Source organism: Convolutriloba macropyga, chromosome 5, assembly GCF_964194025.1.
Source record: "Convolutriloba macropyga chromosome 5, txConMacr16.3, whole genome shotgun sequence".
Taxonomy (NCBI): Eukaryota; Metazoa; Xenacoelomorpha; order Acoela; family Convolutidae; genus Convolutriloba; species Convolutriloba macropyga.
In genome coordinates this window covers 56,339,926-56,357,724 of record NC_134472.1, presented here as the reverse complement: position 1 = coordinate 56,357,724, position 17,799 = coordinate 56,339,926, and the positions used below count along the sequence as shown (strand labels likewise).

Sequence of the window (17,799 nt, the reverse complement as noted above, 5' to 3'; positions counted from 1 at the left end):
TCAAAACAAAATGCTTGTTCAATAGACAAAGTGTCATATGTTAAAGGGAAAATTGAGGTTATTGTAATGGAAAGTGAATTCCATGTTAAATTTCGCCAGCATTGTTCTTGACCCTCTGGTTTTGAACTATTTTGAATTTTCACAATTTGCTTATGGTTTTATAATTAGCCGATTTCTTAAAAGCAATTAAACTTATTTTCTTGCCATTTTCAATTTTTCCAGACGAATCATAGGATTTTTTACTACTCACGAAGAAAAAAAATAATCGTCGTCGTAATCAGTCATAGTTTCGGCCACGTACTTGAACCGGCAATACTTGATTGATGAAAAAAATAGTAATTTAATATGATGTTTTACCCCTAAAATAAAGCATCATATTTGATGCTATCGAAAAAAAAGTATCTGCTGTAAGTTTAGGGAAAACAGTACAAAACCCGTCTCAATAAATTGAATATCAATCGCATCTTTACGTCTCACATAGAGCCCCTGATTGTTACTCTGCTTTAAATTATAGTAGGGAAAATTATTTTTTAATAACTTTTTCCGACCCATTTGGTTGGGGAGGAACTACATGCTCAAACTGTTTTTTGTTCAGTCAATTTTTGGCCAAAAGAAAAAATTATAGTACAGAGTTGTGAGCGGTTTTGATAGAAAACCCGTCAAGCGTAGAGTGTAGAATTTTATGTTAAAGAAAATAAATTTTTTCGATGAGTTATCGATGTTAAAATTTCTCTGTACACATCTCTTTTTTTTCCACTCTGATTTTGTTCCCAATTTAGGACATTTTAAAACATGTTTGTTAATTTTCGCCCTATAATCGTTTTTTAATTTGCGGGTTTGTAACCCTGAAGCGACATTGAGGCAATTTTTTTGTATCATCACGGTTTTTTGGAATAAAAAGGATTTGGATTTCGATAAGAAATTTTTCGTGTTTAGGGCCACTGTTAGTTTCTGTTGCCGCCATTTTGATTTTTTTTCTCGTGAATCTCCAGCAATGTTTACCAATGGCAATGCATTTTGTTTGATTGTGAATATATGCGTTGTCTGAAAAAATTAGAGGGTCCCTAATGATTATGTTGACTTTGACACTCTAAAAAGTTTTAGTGAAACATTTTAGCTTCGGTCCATTTTTTGTTTTCTAAGTTTTTCTGGTCGTGAGTCCCAAAACTAGCAGGTCTCAAAGAACTCAAAAACAATTCTAAGGGAACCCGAATAATGTTCTCAGTTTTTTTATGGCATTAACTATCTTGAACCATTTAATTTAGTAAAATTTTAGTGTACTTGAGTTTTACTATTGACGTTTTTTTCGTATTTTTGTCACAGTCTGAGTAAGCAGAGGACCTCATTGTTGGCAGAAGTAGACAAAGTTTATCAATTGCTTCAGTTCAAAATTAGTTGTTTTATGTCTGGACTCCACAAAGTAAGTTAATTTTGAGTTCTCAAAAATTTGAGTTTTTGTTGGCTTTCCCTTCAATCTCAATTATTACAATTTTCTTAAATCACTAATGAAGCTTATAAAAATGGATTCTAATTTTCATTTGCAATCATTAGCTAATCATAGTAAATAAAGGTTTGCCATTCAAATTTTTTTAGTTTTTAAAATTGAAGAATTTTTGAGTTTTGTTCTTTATTTGGGCTTCAACTCAGTTGATTTTTTTTGATTAAATTTCTTTGTTCTTATTAGATAATATATAATACTTTGAGTGATGAAAAGTCTAATTGGTTTTCATATGAGCCGAATTTTAAACCGTCTGAATGTGTCCACTTGACTTTGAATGTTTCATCTTGAATGGGTCTTAGGTTTTTTGATTAAAAATTAATAATAATTTTTTTCCTCAATATTGTCTTGTGCATTAAAAAAAAAAACCTAGTGAACAAAATGTCCTATCCGGTTCAGACGAACAATCTCTCTGCCTCTCCGCTTGTGTTTGGTAGTCTTTGTTTATGGAACAATCCGTGACGTTCAATTTGGATTGTTCAACTTTTACACCAGGAAAGAAATGGAATTTCAGTCACAAATTTTCTGTTTTTCCTCTTCGCAACTGTGTGTTTATATGAAATAACGACTAGTTTGTTAGCAAAACGGTTTGCAAATTTCCATGGGCAAACATGACTTATCTCAATTTGTAAATTTGTCACTCACCGTGCGATTATAATTCTTGGGTAGCCTTTATTTGAGTTCGATCTAGTAATGCATTCTCAATTTAGATAAGTATGCCTTTGTAGAAGTTATTGTTTTCTGCACTCACATTTAAATCTTAATTGAGAATATAAATTGCATTTCCATATCAATAGAGGCTAAGTGTAACAAAAAAGTTATTAAATTTTGAGATTTAGTTTGAAAACGGGATAGATGTTGACTTTGGATACCAATTTTTTTTAAAAAATTAGTTTTTCTTGATAAAATTGCTTTTTATTGCCTGATAAATTGAATTAGAGTTTATTTCATCTCTTTTGTTTCGTGAGCTCGAGTGTTCATTCTTGCGAAATAAATAAGTTTGATACCACTGGTAATAACTTCTTTGTTGTATAGACGTCTGTCCCTTTTTAAGAATCTTTTAAATTTTAAATAAGTAAAAGATGAAAAATTTGATAAGGGCAGTATATCTGCGCTACAATTGGTGTTTTTAATAAAAATAATTTAGAAGCAAGCGGGCGTGTAAGGAATTTTTCATGCACACTTTGCGAAAGCTCTCAACCTTATAGCTTGTTATTGTACCTAATTGTTTTCAACATGGAAGAAAATATTCGCCAGGCCAGCTTCTGTTTAGGCAAAAAATAATAAAAAACAAACATTTTCAGCCTGGTGGAAAAGATTTGATCTCAATTTTGCATTATATTCGCTAAAGAAAGCCCAATAGTTTAATAAATGTTCTATTACTATGATTAGACTTTTCTAGAACTCTCAATAAATTGAATATCAATCGCATCTTTACGTCTCACATAGAGCCCCTGATTGTTACTCTGCTTTAAATTATAGTTGGGAAAATTATTTTTTTATAACTTTTTCCGACCCACTTGGTTGGGGAGGAACTACATGCTCAAACTGTTTTTTGTTCAGTCAATTTTTGGCCAAAAGAAAAAATTATAGTACAGAGTTGTGAGCGGTTTTGATAGAAAACCCGTCAAGCGTAGAGTGTAGAATTTTATGTTAAAGAAAATAAATTTTTTCGATGAGTTATCGATGTTAAAATTTCTCTGTACACATCTCTTTTTTTTCCACTCTGATTTTGTTCCCAATTTAGGACATTTTAAAACATGTTTGTTAATTTTCGCCCTATAATCGTTTTTTAATTTGCGGGTTTGTAACCCTGAAGCGACATTGAGGCAATTTTTTTTGTATCATCACGGTTTTTTGGAATAAAAAGGATTTGGATTTCGATAAGAAATTTTTCGTGTTTAGGGCCACTGTTAGTTTCTGTTGCCGCCATTTTGATTTTTTTTTCTCGTGAATCTCCAGCAATGTTTACCAATGGCAATGCATTTTGTTTGATTGTGAATATATGCGTTGTCTGAAAAAATTAGAGGGTCCCTAATGATTATGTTGACTTTGACACTCTAAAAAGTTTTAGTGAAACATTTTAGCTTCGGTCCATTTTTTGTTTTCTAAGTTTTTCTGGTCGTGAGTCCCAAAACTAGCAGGTCTCAAAGAACTACTAAACAATTCTAATTTTTTTTATAATTTTTTCCGACCCACTTGTTTGGGGAGGAACTACATGCTCAAACTGTTTTTTTCAGTCAATTTTTGGCCAAAAGAAAAAATTTTAGTACAGAGTTGTGAGTTCTTTTGATAGAAAACCCGTCAAGCGTAGAGTGTAGAATTTAATGTTAAAGAAAATATGAAAAATTCGATAAGGGCAGTACATCTGCGCTACAATTGGTGTTTTTGATAAAAAATAATTTAGAAACAAGCGGGAGTGTAAGGGATTCTTCATGCACACTTTGCGAAAGCTCTCAGCCTTATAGCTTGTTATTGTACCTAATTGTTTTCAACATGGAAGAGAATATTCGCCAGGCCACTTTCTGTTTAGGCAAAAAATAATAAAAAACGAACATTTTCAGCCTGGTGGAAAAGATTTGCTCTCAATTTTGCATAATATTCGCTAAACAAAGCCCAATAGTTTAATAAATGTTCCATTACTATGATTAGACTTTTTGATTACGCATCGTAAAAAAAGAGAAGCATCAAAATTTCGCACTTAGAGGCTGATTTTGTTTTTTTCCATGATTTTCCATGAATTCTATTGCCGGTCGGAAAATTTCCATGAACTCTATTGCCAGTCCGTTTGCCTTTATTTTATTTCAAAAAAAAATTAAAGGAAAACGGACTTAAGAAAAAAAACTTTTTGTGTTCAGCTTTGAAGAAAAATAATGAGTTATAATATAATTTCTAGAAGAGTTGCCCTTAAATTGTGTAACTGTCAGTGTTTTCAATTTGGTGAATTTTTATTGAAAACGAAACAGAGAAATTTATACTAAAGAAATAAAACTTTCAAAAGACAAGAAAATTCAAAAACTCCTTAGCACTAATTTTACGCTTTTAATTTCTTTGTTGTTCAATATATTATCAAATACATCAAAACATAAATTCTGCATAGAACATGCAAATTGACAAACCTAGCAGATGATAAAAACTTACAAAAAGGAACTTAACAAAAGGAAAAACTACATGCTCAAACTGTTTTTTGTTCAGTCAATTTTTGGCCAAAAGAAAAAATTATAGTACAGAGTTGTGAGCGGTTTTGATAGAAAACCCGTCAAGCGTAGAGTGTAGAATTTTATGTTAAAGAAAATAAATTTTTTCGATGAGTTATCGATGTTAAAATTTCTCTGTACACATCTCTTTTTTTTCCACTCTGATTTTGTTCCCAATTTAGGACATTTTAAAACATGTTTGTTAATTTTCGCCCTATAATCGTTTTTTAATTTGCGGGTTTGTAACCCTGAAGCGACATTGAGGCAATTTTTTTGTATCATCACGGTTTTTTGGAATAAAAAGGATTTGGATTTCGATAAGAAATTTTTCGTGTTTAGGGCCACTGTTAGTTTCTGTTGCCGCCATTTTGATTTTTTTTCTCGTGAATCTCCAGCAATGTTTACCAATGGCAATGCATTTTGTTTGATTGTGAATATATGCGTTGTCTGAAAAAATTAGAGGGTCCCTAATGATTATGTTGACTTTGACACTCTAAAAAGTTTTAGTGAAACATTTTAGCTTCGGTCCATTTTTTGTTTTCTAAGTTTTTCTGGTCGTGAGTCCCAAAACTAGCAGGTCTCAAAGAACTACTAAACAATTCTAAATTTTTTTATAATTTTTTCCGACCCACTTGTTTGGGGAGGAACTACATGCTCAAACTGTTTTTTGTTCAGTCAATTTTTGGCCAAAAGAAAAAATTTTAGTACAGAGTTGTGAGTTGTTTTGATAGAAAACCCGTCAAGCGTAGAGTGTAGAATTTAATGTTAAAGAAAATATGAAAAATTCGATAAGGGCAGTACATCTGCGCTACAATTGGTGTTTTTAATAAAAAATAATTTAGAAACAAGCGGGAGTGTAAGGGATTCTTCATGCACACTTTGCGAAAGCTCTCAGCCTTATAGCTTGTTATTGTACCTAATTGTTTTCAACATGGAAGAGAATATTCGCCAGGCCACTTTCTGTTTAGGCAAAAAATAATAAAAAACGAACATTTTCAGCCTGGTGGAAAAGATTTGCTCTCAATTTTGCATAATATTCGCTAAACAAAGCCCAATAGTTTAATAAATGTTCCATTACTATGATTAGACTTTTTGATTACGCATCGTAAAAAAAGAGAAGCATCAAAATTTCGCACTTAGAGGCTGATTTTGTTTTTTTCCATGAATTTCCATGAATTCTATTGCCGGTCGGAAAATTTCCATGAACTCTATTGCCAGTCCGTTTGCCTTTATTTTATTTCAAAAAAAAATTAAAGGAAAACGGACTTAAGAAAAAAAACTTTTTGTGTTCAGCTTTGAAGAAAAATAATGAGTTATAATATAATTTCTAGAAGAGTTGCTCTTAAATTGTGTAACTGTCAGTGTTTTCAATTCGGTGAATTTTTATTGAAAACGAAACAGAGAAATTTATACTAAAGAAATAAAACTTTCAAAAGACAAGAAAATTCAAAAACTCCTTAGCACTAATTTTACGCTTTTAATTTCTTTGTTGTTCAATATATTATCAAATACATCAAAACATAAATTCTGCATAGAACATGCAAATTGACAAACCTAGCAGATGATAAAAACTTACAAAAAGGAACTTAACAAAAGGAAAAACTCTTAATTTAATTTTCTTTCGATATCTTACATAAATTCTTATAATTGCTTTCTGCTGTATAATGAGTTTCTGTAACTCCAATTGTACCTAATTGTGAAAACTGAGACACTCCTTCTGCACAAAATAACTTCTTCTAGTGAAAAAAGGAGCAACCTAAGAAAGTTGGAAAATTTTGTAATCTGTTTGGAAGTTTGTTTGGCCTCCCCAACAAGATGCATAGCATGCAAGACGTATAGATCTTATTTATCATAGAGTAATTACTCGACGACAAAAAACTGGGAAACAATTTTATAACTTTTAGAGACAAGAAAAACTATCAAAACTTTTTGTTTGTTTCTTACAAAAAATGAGATCCTCAGATACGAAATTTTTGGGAGAGGACTAATTTAGACTTTTTGCCAACACCCGAGCTTTTTTTGCAAAGCAGTGTAAGCATTTTTCAGTATAGATCTCCTTTAATTTGTGTGTTAAAATTGTGTGAAGTAGCAGAATTGGTTCTTTAAGAGACATTTATAAACAGGAAAGAAAGGATAAAATGCATTTCTTTTTTCATCTTCCAAGTTCAAGCTTAAGTGGACTTTGCATTTTTCGATATTTAAATGAATTCCTTCCAATTATTAGTCAACTTATAGTAATTTCTATAGCAGTCATATATAAGTTTTTTATTTGATGAAAAAGAAAATTGGAAAAAGAACTAAGAAAAAAGGAATAAAAAAGGAAGTATTGTAGTTGGGTAGAAAAGATTTTCTCTCAATTGTTGCAAAATATTGGCAAAACGAAGTATTATAAACATTCTATGAATATGATTAGCCGAATTATTCAAAAATTGGGCAATTTGTAATAGAAAAGAAAACAAACAGTCATTTTGAAAAAAAAGCGAAGAAGATTATTATGTTTGAAATCACTGTCACGAGCTACAAAAATTATGCTTCGTTTACTTTAAAACGTAATTTCTCCACTTCATTTCAAACGGAGTGAAACGTCAGAAACTAAAATCCGCTCGCGTGAGGGAACCAAAATAAAAAACTGAAGGAACCAATATAAAAAACTTCAGTGTCTCCTTTTAAAAAATGTAAAAATTTTATTTCAAATTTTTTTCAATTTGTCAGGTAAATAATGATTTATAAATTTTTGTTGTTGTTTTGATTGACATAATTTGTTCAAAGCTTATGAATTTGTTAATAGTACCGGGATCAAAATTTATTAAGCTGTGAAGGGATCAGTTGACTCATAAAAATAGAAAATTAGAGAAATTGATAAAACTTTTAAAGTCTTCATCGTGGGCTTTTCAAAGATCGGCATTTCCTTTAAACACGAACGACGCAAAGTCTGGATCATATTGCATTTTATTTTGGACGGGCATTTTTATAAGCGTTTTTGAACGATCACATAAACGTACCGAAACTTTGAGCGAGTCAAAGTCTGGATCATAGGTGATTTCAGTCTTTCTGGGTACTTTTATAAGCAAAAATGGTCTGGATGGGTATTTTCATAAGTCATTTTGAACGAGGTCCTCAACCTGGGGGATTGTGTATAAATAAGCAAAATGAGGGCAACACGAGCTGTATTAAAGCATTGTGATCAGATCTTTTCCGTAGCACTTCAGATAGAATGAATAGCTTACGCACCATTCGATTACATAATTTGATTGGGTCATCAACTGCACTGTGAGGGAAGAGCACTGTAAAGGGTACATTGCAACAAACGTGTTCGAACTTTATTTGATGGCTCAACAGGGAAAAGTTACAAAAACCAAATGTTACAAAAAAAACAATTGTAACTAATAATATAAAGCCAATGAATTGTTTTCAAGTACGTAATTAATTGTATATTAATGAAAAACATATACACGTACACATTTGAAAGGGCTCCATAAGGTAATTTTGCCTGGTCGGATAAGTCGCTGCGGATTCGAAATGTAATCATGTAATGTGGTCAACTGTGAACCAACACACTTTAATTGTAAGTTGCTCATATTTTCAGTAATGAGGCATGATAAGCGTCCGGATCTTCCAACTTGCATGGTGCAAAACTTACAAGATGAGCGTTAAATATGACCTGATGGGGCATAAAACCTTTATTATGAGTTAGGATACAGCAAAATCTAGTCATATGCGTTCTCAGCTGATGTTGCGACCCCTCAATCAGAATTCTTTAATCAGACGGAAACAGAAAAGAAGATTTTTTGACAATTACGTGCAGAAAAGACCAAAAACTGATGTGCTATTTTTAAATATTAAACTTAGTGCTCTTAAGTGGCGAATTATATTAATCAAAATAAAAGCAACAAGATTATTTTCCAAGTTTTTTTAGGTTCGGCGAGGAATTTACCTGATCGCTGATTTAAAACGTTAAAGAACTAATACGTCAGTTGTTTCTTTCTACTGATTTGTTCCATTATATGAGGTAAATAGTAAAATAACGAACTAACACAAAGAATACAAAAAACTCTAACTCAACAATTAAGACGATTTGATCATTAAATTGTTTAAACTTTAATCTAAGAACAAAGAGTCAACCAAAACCAACGCATCAATTAATTGTTCTCAAAACTTCTCGAATCAATTTACGAAGAAATTGGATGTCTCGGTGACAATTTGAAACAAAAGTAACCGCTCTAAAATTTCTTTCTCAAATTTTTTGTCCTTATTTTTTCTGGTGTCAAAAGTATCTCTTTTGGAACTTTTTGAACAGTTAGCATACATTCAGCTGAATAATTATGCACCTGCAGTTATTAAAAAAGACTAATTTAAGGGAGAAAGTGAATTCAGACAACAGTGTTTTTGTTTTGTGGTCGTTGGAACAATTTCAGATGAAATTTCACGTCTCCTAAAACAAGAATTTTAAAATTTTCTATAATAAGTTCCTTAAACAGCAAATGGTTTGGAATGGCGCGTGAGAGGGGAAAGAAAATTTAGTTAACAAAATTGAAACGAAAAACATAAGAAACTTTTTAAATTTACATTGCAGTTTTTTTACTACAAAATTCCCATTTACAAAAAAACAAGACAGCGAGGCACAGAATGTTTCAACACACCTCTTAAATTTTTCTAAATAATAGCTGGTTCTCAGACGGAAAACTTTTCCGACTGTCATTTTGCTGAGCTCAAATTGAAGCAATTTTCCCGATCAAAGTTGCTTGCAATTGTCTCTAAAAACTGAAAAATTTAGAACGCCTTCATATTTATAGCTTCAACAGATTTAGTACTACATGCAAAATTTTGCAATACAAAAAAGTTTTTTAGAAGTCTAAAATTTGACAAGACTTTTCTGCTTTAAGATGCACTCGACCTTAAAAAAACTGTATCAATAAGTTTTTATCAAGATCGATTTTCTCATCAAAATGTCGACTAACGAGAAATCATCAAAAATTAGGTCCGTTAAATTTTGTTTATTTGGAAATTGATTGCGTTGAAGTATCTCAAGAATTGCTTTCTAATATAAATAAAGACTTGATTTTGGCAAGTAGATACTTTTTTGCAGTAATTTGGAAGATGAAAAAAAAGATTTACACTTCAGTCAGAAAATATTACCTATGTGTTTATATGGGGTGAAAACGTGAAAGAATTCCTACGCATTTTCCATTAAATTCAACTGCTAACCAAAAGTAGACCTTTTGATCAATGCAAGCATTCAAGTCAATTCATTGACGTCGAGGAGTTTGAAAAAGAAATTTTGTTTCCTTTCCGTATTTGAGCGGTTAACTTTCCTATCGTTAAGTTCACGAATGTCCCCGAAATAATCAAACTCTAAACACTTACTGTCACATTAAACCACCCAAAACGATGTGGAAGAGTTACGATGTTTTGTGTGCAATTGCCTAAAGATCGTAACGTTGATAAAAAATAATTGGTCTGTGAACAAAAAAATGCTTCCAACTCAAATAACTTAGAAATTTAAATAAATCCACATTATTGTGCAGATAGGGTCTGCCATTATTAAGACTACGATCGAAGACAAACAAAAAATAAATAAAATGGCAACAACAAACATTTAAATCAAAAACTCAATGTCGATTTTTTTGAAAAGAAAATTACATAATAACAGAATCAAAATAGCAGGAAATAGAACATAAAAACAAAATTTTATTTGTACTTCAATAGCAGGAACATGGAAATAGTCTTCTGTGAGACAGAGTAACAAGTCGATAAGAAGCTCAAAAACGGCAAAGTTAAAAAAATACGGTTAATTTTTAAAAACATATAATTGCAAGAAAAGAAAGCCAATAGATATCAATTGAAATGTTATATAAGTTTATGCACTTTTATACCTCAATATGCAGACACTAAGACCTGTCATTATCCAGGAAATCACGTGTGTCAACAAAAACGAACAATAAATTCAGACGAAAAGCACACAAATTCTATTAAACTTTGCGAGAAAACGGTGTCGAAGCCGTTGAAACAATAATCTAGTCTTAAGAATAATTCAATTGCGCGTTCTTCGAGTACCAGTAAGGAGATAGGTAAGACAAGGTAACAAGTATTAGAAAAAATTTATTTTCCAAAAATAATTAATTTCAAAAACACAAAAATATTAGCTATAAACTGAAAACATTAAATAGGTTCGTCTACTTCCCAAAAACCACTGAGATGTGTCACTTTTTTGAATATGTCACACGTCTGCAACAAACGATAATTAGACTAATATCAAAAGTAAATGTATTTTGTTTTTGCGAAAAACCGTTATGGAACCCGTTAGAACAATAAAATATGCACTAAAAACCTCACATATGTTCAGTTGTGCGATTCATCAACACCAAAAAAATTGATAAGCGGACTGTAATTAATCGTATTAGGTAACAAATACACTACAAATAATAGCAAAGGAAGCCGCTAAGACCTTGTATTGCCAAAAATTATCATATGACAACAAAAGGAACAACAAATAAAGAGAAAAACTAAAAATTATTTTTAATGTTTCCAAAAAACCGGTATCGAAGCCGTTAAGGCGAACAACAATGCGCTAAAAAACATTTGATATGTTCAATTGTGTTTTGCGTGAACACCAATAAACTGATAAACGGCCTAAAATTATTCAGACGAGGGAGTAAAAAGACAAAAATCAACAGAAAAGTGCAAACAAAAGCAATACGTCTGTATATTTATTTCAAAAGCAAAATCGATTTCTAAATCTTGAAAAACTTAAACCCTCAACTAAAACAGTATATAGACTTCGTTAAAGTGTTCATCCATAGGAATCGAATCAGATCTGGAACTTAAAAAATCTTTTAAATTCTGCTAAAAGACGATGTCGAACCAGTTAAAACCATAATCTTTTCACTGCAAAACTGTTTGGTTCAATTGTGTTCCTTTTTTAAACTACTGTAAAGTGATATCTGAAGTGTCAAATATAAGACAAGTCAAAAAAAGAAGAACTTTAAAGACGGGAAAATGTCCAAACTCGAACTTTTTTTGTAAAAGTTTGACCTACCAAAGCAGAAAAACCTTACTTAAAACATTAAACCACAAAAATATTAAATTTCAACGCCTTAGAAAGACAGTGCAACCTCTCGTTTCTCAACTTAGGCAACAAGTTGACAAAAAAGGAGAAAAAAGTTGCAAAATACAATAATCCATTGTTTATTTGAAAGTACTTTTTTTTCTAAAAAAGTGAAAACAACGATAAATTTTTGACTGGAAACTAGATAGGTTTCCATGATACTCCACAGGGAGCTAGTTGCACCTGAACTCAATTGAATTGTTCTTTTCTTTGATTAACGTAAAAAAAGCAAAAAAAAAGCGAAAATAAAAAAGAACATTGACTGATTACAATCCGAAATTTTTGGGCTTTCAAAAAACTTTGAATACACCAAAACTATCATTTTTGTTGCTTTTTGACATCAGTATATCAAAAGAAAATTTATCAAGTTTAATTAGCAAAAAACCGGAATAACTATAGTTCAACAACACTCTCAAACAATGCACAAGTAACACTTGCCTTCTTTGGAGTTAACGGAGATTGTGTTATCAGTGTTTTGGATGTTTTGAAATCCACCAAAATTAATAAAAAGTTGACTAAAAAGCTTAATTTCGTTCCACTTTTGATGAAAAAAGGCAAAATTTCGAAAAAAAAATTAGCTACCTATTTAGCCAAATTTGAACCGAACAGCTCAACAGCACTCTTCTGTTCTTAGAGCTAAAACCAACAATTCTATTTTTTTTAATTTAAACCTTTTGGCACTTTTTAACTAAAACCAAAATTGGCAAAAATTGTACAAATACGGAAAATGTGAACAATAACAACGAAAATCAGTCAAATATTTACAAAATTTTAAATCTTGATAACTGCGTGGAAGAAAATTAAAAGTAATTTTTTGGTTATATTTTCACTCTTGACGGGCTTTCAAATTATACCACTCACAACCCTCTACGATGAACCAATAACGTTATCTACACTAGTAATGCGTATTTAGATCTGAAATGAAGGTTTGTGATTGCATGATTGAAAGATAGCGCAAAGTTATAAACTTCACCCGTTCAATTTTTGAAAGAAACATAGATAATTGAACAACTATAGTTGCGAGTTATACATATGTTAAGAATCAAATGTAGCGTTTGTCCCATAAAGTTAAAATAAATGAACGTTCGAAGAACGCTGAACATTTATTTGAGCATAAATGGGGCTATTTGAATTCATTTCGCATTTAAGTCCAATTCATATTTTTTTCTACGTTTTAAATTTGATCCTTGACCTTGGAACGTTTTCGATTGCTTTTTGAAATATTCGCTTAAATCAACTTTGTAGGACATTTTACATGATCAATATTTTCTTGCGTTTTCAGCCTGTCAATTTTTTACACTACATTTTGAGGAACCCAAATCCAATGTCAAATTATTGTTACATAACTTATATTTACAAGTACAAACCTAGGATTGGGTAGATGGACTGGGGACGACGGTGACGTCACAGCTTCACCCTCAACGCCGATCGTCTCGCCCGGTTCCTCCTCTCCGTCTGGTTGCAAACAGGAACTCATGACTGCTGAATATCCACCTTCGGATCCCCTTAAAGTTGCGACCACTGTTGTCTCTGCTGCTGCTGTTGATGTTAGTGACGATGAGAGATGGCCCAGGAGTGGATGATTGGCTGAGGAGGAAATGCTGGTGGAGCTGCTCTCTGATTGGTCAGCCGAGTTCCGCACACTCTGCTCACTCGTGGCGCTTCCCGCACAGTTTCCACCTGTAAACAAAAATGTTTCAAATCGATGGATGGAGCTTTAGATATAAATTTGGCCAATGCCTGTTTCGGGTATGGTCGGTCTGGCCAATGCCTGTCTTGGGTCGCGGACTTCATCCTGGGAAGAGCTATAGAGCTTTCGATATTAATGACTATTTTGAGAGGCTGCTGAGGCAACTTCAAGCAAGGGCAAAAAGGGCATGAAATTGTAAATAAACAAATTATTAAGCCACAAGAGAAAATTAAATATGAAAAGTTACAATCGCTTCGTTTGGTTCGAATAATTGCGAATATGTAGGTGTTGATTTCCGCATTTAAAACCCAGACATAATGGTTGCCCAATACCAAATATGGAAGCAAGTTTGCTAATTTTCAAATTAAATTTGATTATTTTCAGTATGAAACCATCAGTTCGTTATATACTGTGCCCCCATTGGCATGTCATTACATAGCAAATCATTACGTGTTACTATAGAACGTGCCACTTACCATCAAATCCACTATCAGTTTGGCTCAAAATAGAATTCCTCTGGTCCGCTTTGATTGAAATGTCTTCCAAAGTGACGGATGTTGACAAGTTGGCATCAACTGACAGTTTGGCCACTTCTTGACTCCCTCTATCCATCTGACATCGTAGGGGATCAAATTCATTCATGTCCGCCTGGGATAACCGACACCTGCGACTGGTCGGAAAAAACAGAGTTTTCTGGAACTCATATTCGTCGTCTGAAGGACTCTCAGTTTCGCCGATCTCTTCCAAGTCGGTTTCCAGTAATGTCGGGATACCGCCGAAGTCTTGACAGTTGTCGGGTGCCTGTATTGTATGGGTCATCAAGTCGTGGATTTCCGGAGTCATCAAAACAGACTCAGTGGGCGATGAGTCCGCTGACGTCACAACTCTTGCAGGTTCCGGTTGTCGTACAAAAGCGTGTTCGTATTGATGAATTGTAAAGATTTCAGAGTATAATGCGTCACCTGTGTTTTCGTAGAATCCCTGCTGATTAATATTCCTTGTACGAGGGGGTAAAGGAGCGGGAAGCACCTTTTGATGAGGCACATTTGGGTGATTTTGAGGGGTGAGATGGGGTGAGATTTGACTTTGTTGAGGTATTATGCTAGTGGGAATCGAGGGTTCGGTGATGTTACTAGTATACTGCAATCCAAGAGCCGCTAATAATTTGTCTTCGGGGATATTACACTTGCGAATTGATTCCTGATCTATTAATTGCATGTTAACCCTAGCACCGCTTCTGTGCATAAGAGGGCGTTTGGCCTGGGATGCTCCGGGGACAACAGTTATGCTGGAGTAGGGTGTCTCTTCCGGCATCCTAATTGCAGAACTTGTAAAACTATGACCTCCTGAAGGCATGATATGGACCTGTTGTAAATCTTTATGATGTTGACGGGTTCCTGAACTGCTTGGAACCTTCATCGGAGTCGATGGTTGGGTCTGTGCACCCGGCATGACCGCGGAGCCCCCCATGACAGGTGACATACCGGGTCGTTTTGATGACACCGATTCCTGGATAGGTCTGGAAAGGGGTTTCTGTACAGGTACAATATGTGGTCTCTGAGAGTTGTGGGGGCATGGCTTACTTTTACCACCCGCACTCTGCTGTTGTGCTACTAGGGAAAAGTGTTCCATGTTGGAAACACTTTTGGGTCGGTCTGAAGAGGAGGGAAACCTCTTTTGCCCCGAGACAGGTGTGCCCGTTGTTTGTTGTTGTTGTTGTTGATGCTGAGAAGAGGATGATGATGAGTGGGAGGAGGATTGAAGGGGTTGACTCTGTCTGGAGGGAACAAAATTCGGGGGCTAAAAATGCAAATTTTTCCTTAAAATTACAACCATCATTACCCTTTTTATTTCAAGGCTAGATAGTAAATAGATGCTCTAAGCCTTAAAAACAAACGCAATTCCATGTAATATAGTTAACACATACGAATCATTATTAGCTCATGCCATCAATAGGAAATATGGATTGTATTTCTTTGTTACAAATCAATAATCTAGGCATTTTCTGATACCTCTATGACGCAACAGACAAAGACAGATCAAAGTGCACGTTAGATGTTGCATAGTCGCGACATGAAGTGAGATTAATGGAGAGGTCTTCACGCTGGGTCAAGCAACCTGTGACCAAAATCATGCTGGAAAAAGTTGCTCGCTCAATTGTGCCTAATCGGTTCTTTGAAAAATAATCTTTAGCTGCAAAAACGAAAAATCGATTTTTTTCTGTTATACCCGAAGCACTTATTTCACATGAATTAATTTCTACACCGTTCAAATTAGAAGTACTAGGAATTGATTGTACCAGTTATGAAGCTATCTAAACAATTACCAATGTCAATCAAAATGTTTTATTACGGACAAAGCTCTAGATTTGGTTGATTGATTAGAGGTGGGGGGGGGGGGGGGGTGAATAACATAACTGTAGTTTTCACTCTAATTAATATTTTTGGGTCTTTGCCATTATAGCCCCCCATGAAATTATAACCCCCCCCCCCTCCATTATGGAATATTCACCATGATGGGGGGCTATAGGTTATCTGACCACTAAGCTGGGGGGGGGGGGGCTATAATGGGAAAGATCCTATTTTTTAAATTCAAGCACCGTGATTTAACATTCTGATCATGATTAACAATTTTTTAAATTTAAGCTCATGATTATAAAGAATAGCTTAAATTCGTACATGCTAAATTATAAACTTATAAATCTATTGAGGAATTAAAGGCTATCTCTTACCGTGCAGCAGCTGAGGAATCGTAGAGCGTCTTTCTCACTACCAAAGCCTAGACCCCACACGCTACCTGTAAACAACACAAACAAACATTTACAAATGATGTCAGATTCTGAGAAGCACTGATGGCCTCATAGATAGGCAGGAATAAATATGCAACTAAAATTTTAATACGCGCCAATCTGACCATATAAATGACAACAGATTAGTGGTCAGGTCTAAATAAATATCATAGTCGCAGTCTTAAATTGAATAAAATGCTTATTAACCTGATTAATTTATCAACAAACTATTTCAAAAATTATAGGATAACTTATTCAGATTAAATTAATGTATAAAGCCTTAATTTAGTCAAAAGTCATCGGCAATGAATGAAATCAATGATCGTACAAAATAGTTCATAAAACATCAAACAGATTGAAAAATATTACTTAACCACGGCTAAAATTTGAACTGTTAAAATAAGTTTACCGAGGGCGCCCTCTAGTTAACTACCAATTATGTTTTAAAATAATGCATCGAAATATTGCCAAAATTTTGCTTAGCATTTGAAAGAAATTTCTCTCCAAAGGAAATTAAAGGAAGTCATTAATTATTCTTTTGGAAAAACGGATTTGGGTTGTGATTTAAAAAAGTTTACTCCAAAGTACTGGTGTATCCGTTTCTTCATGAGAACTATGAAGGGTATTGCAGCCGTAATAAGCAGACAAGCAAATCTCATTGAAAAAAAATTGAACAAAAAAACAAAATAAAAACAGGCATCATCTAATGTTTGTGCATGCCAATATATGGTGAAACGCTCATGCTCAAGGAAGAGTCAATCATAAACATATTTAGAGTGAAATTACAGAATAATTTAATGTTGACGAATTCAAGAATGTAAAACAAAACGTTTGAGAATCAGTCAATTAAAAATCAAATTTTCTAATAATGAAAAAAAAAACATTTAAACAAATAGCAGGATTATTGTAAATATGCACGCATGAAACAATTTTGTAAACATACAGACAGATTGCTATTGGAAACATTTTGACCAGTAATTTTAATATTACATGAGAATCATATGACCTATTGCAAATCACAACTTTGCAGAAAAAATTAATTTGCTTTAGTTTTCTGCTGCAAGAGTTATCATAAAAAACGAAAGATTAAATACAGAATACATTAATATGCTATCCAACACCAAAATGTTGTATCAATCGTTTTCTCCCGCATTCGTCGGCGGATTGCAGAATTTAAATTCAGAGCATCTAGATTCTGTCAGTTTTGTTTTAGTTTTATTGTTGTGATACAAATGGGCACTGATAAACAAAAAACTCTTTTTTAATTTGCCCATTGTGGGCAAAAGACTCTCTTAATTATCGGAGTCAAGAAGAACCAATAACAACGAGAAAATAGAAACGATTGCTGACAATATATTGCAAAGATTATTTGTTACCAGCAGCGGGGGTGATTCCATTAGTGATCTTAATTAAGTGGTATTAATTCAATTGAGTTAAGCATTTGAGGACTGAAACGTGAGAAAATTAGAAACTATAACACCAAAATATAAAAAGAGCTTAAGCTCTTCTCTCTCTCTCTCT

At 33.2% G+C, this 17,799-nt stretch overlaps 2 protein-coding genes across 4 annotated transcripts in view; one reads left to right on the top strand and one right to left on the bottom strand.

The window, feature by feature from the left end:
- LOC142340423 (uncharacterized) overlaps positions 1 to 17,799 on the top strand; it is a 464,952-nt gene that overhangs the window by 32,690 nt on the left and 414,463 nt on the right. The gene's annotated exons all lie outside the window — the stretch shown is intronic.
- The window catches only part of LOC142339486 (uncharacterized), a 204,467-nt gene that overhangs the window by 72,129 nt on the left and 114,539 nt on the right, over positions 1 to 17,799 (bottom strand). For all 3 annotated transcript variants that reach the window (XM_075389537.1, XM_075389536.1, XM_075389535.1), the window contains 3 exons: positions 16,222 to 16,286; positions 13,967 to 15,290; positions 13,168 to 13,480 (listed from right to left, as the gene is read on the bottom strand). In XM_075389537.1, coding sequence (XP_075245652.1) covers positions 13,168 to 13,480; positions 13,967 to 15,290; positions 16,222 to 16,286 — 1,702 coding nt within the window. The remainder of the gene's footprint in view (positions 1 to 13,167; positions 13,481 to 13,966; positions 15,291 to 16,221; positions 16,287 to 17,799) is intronic.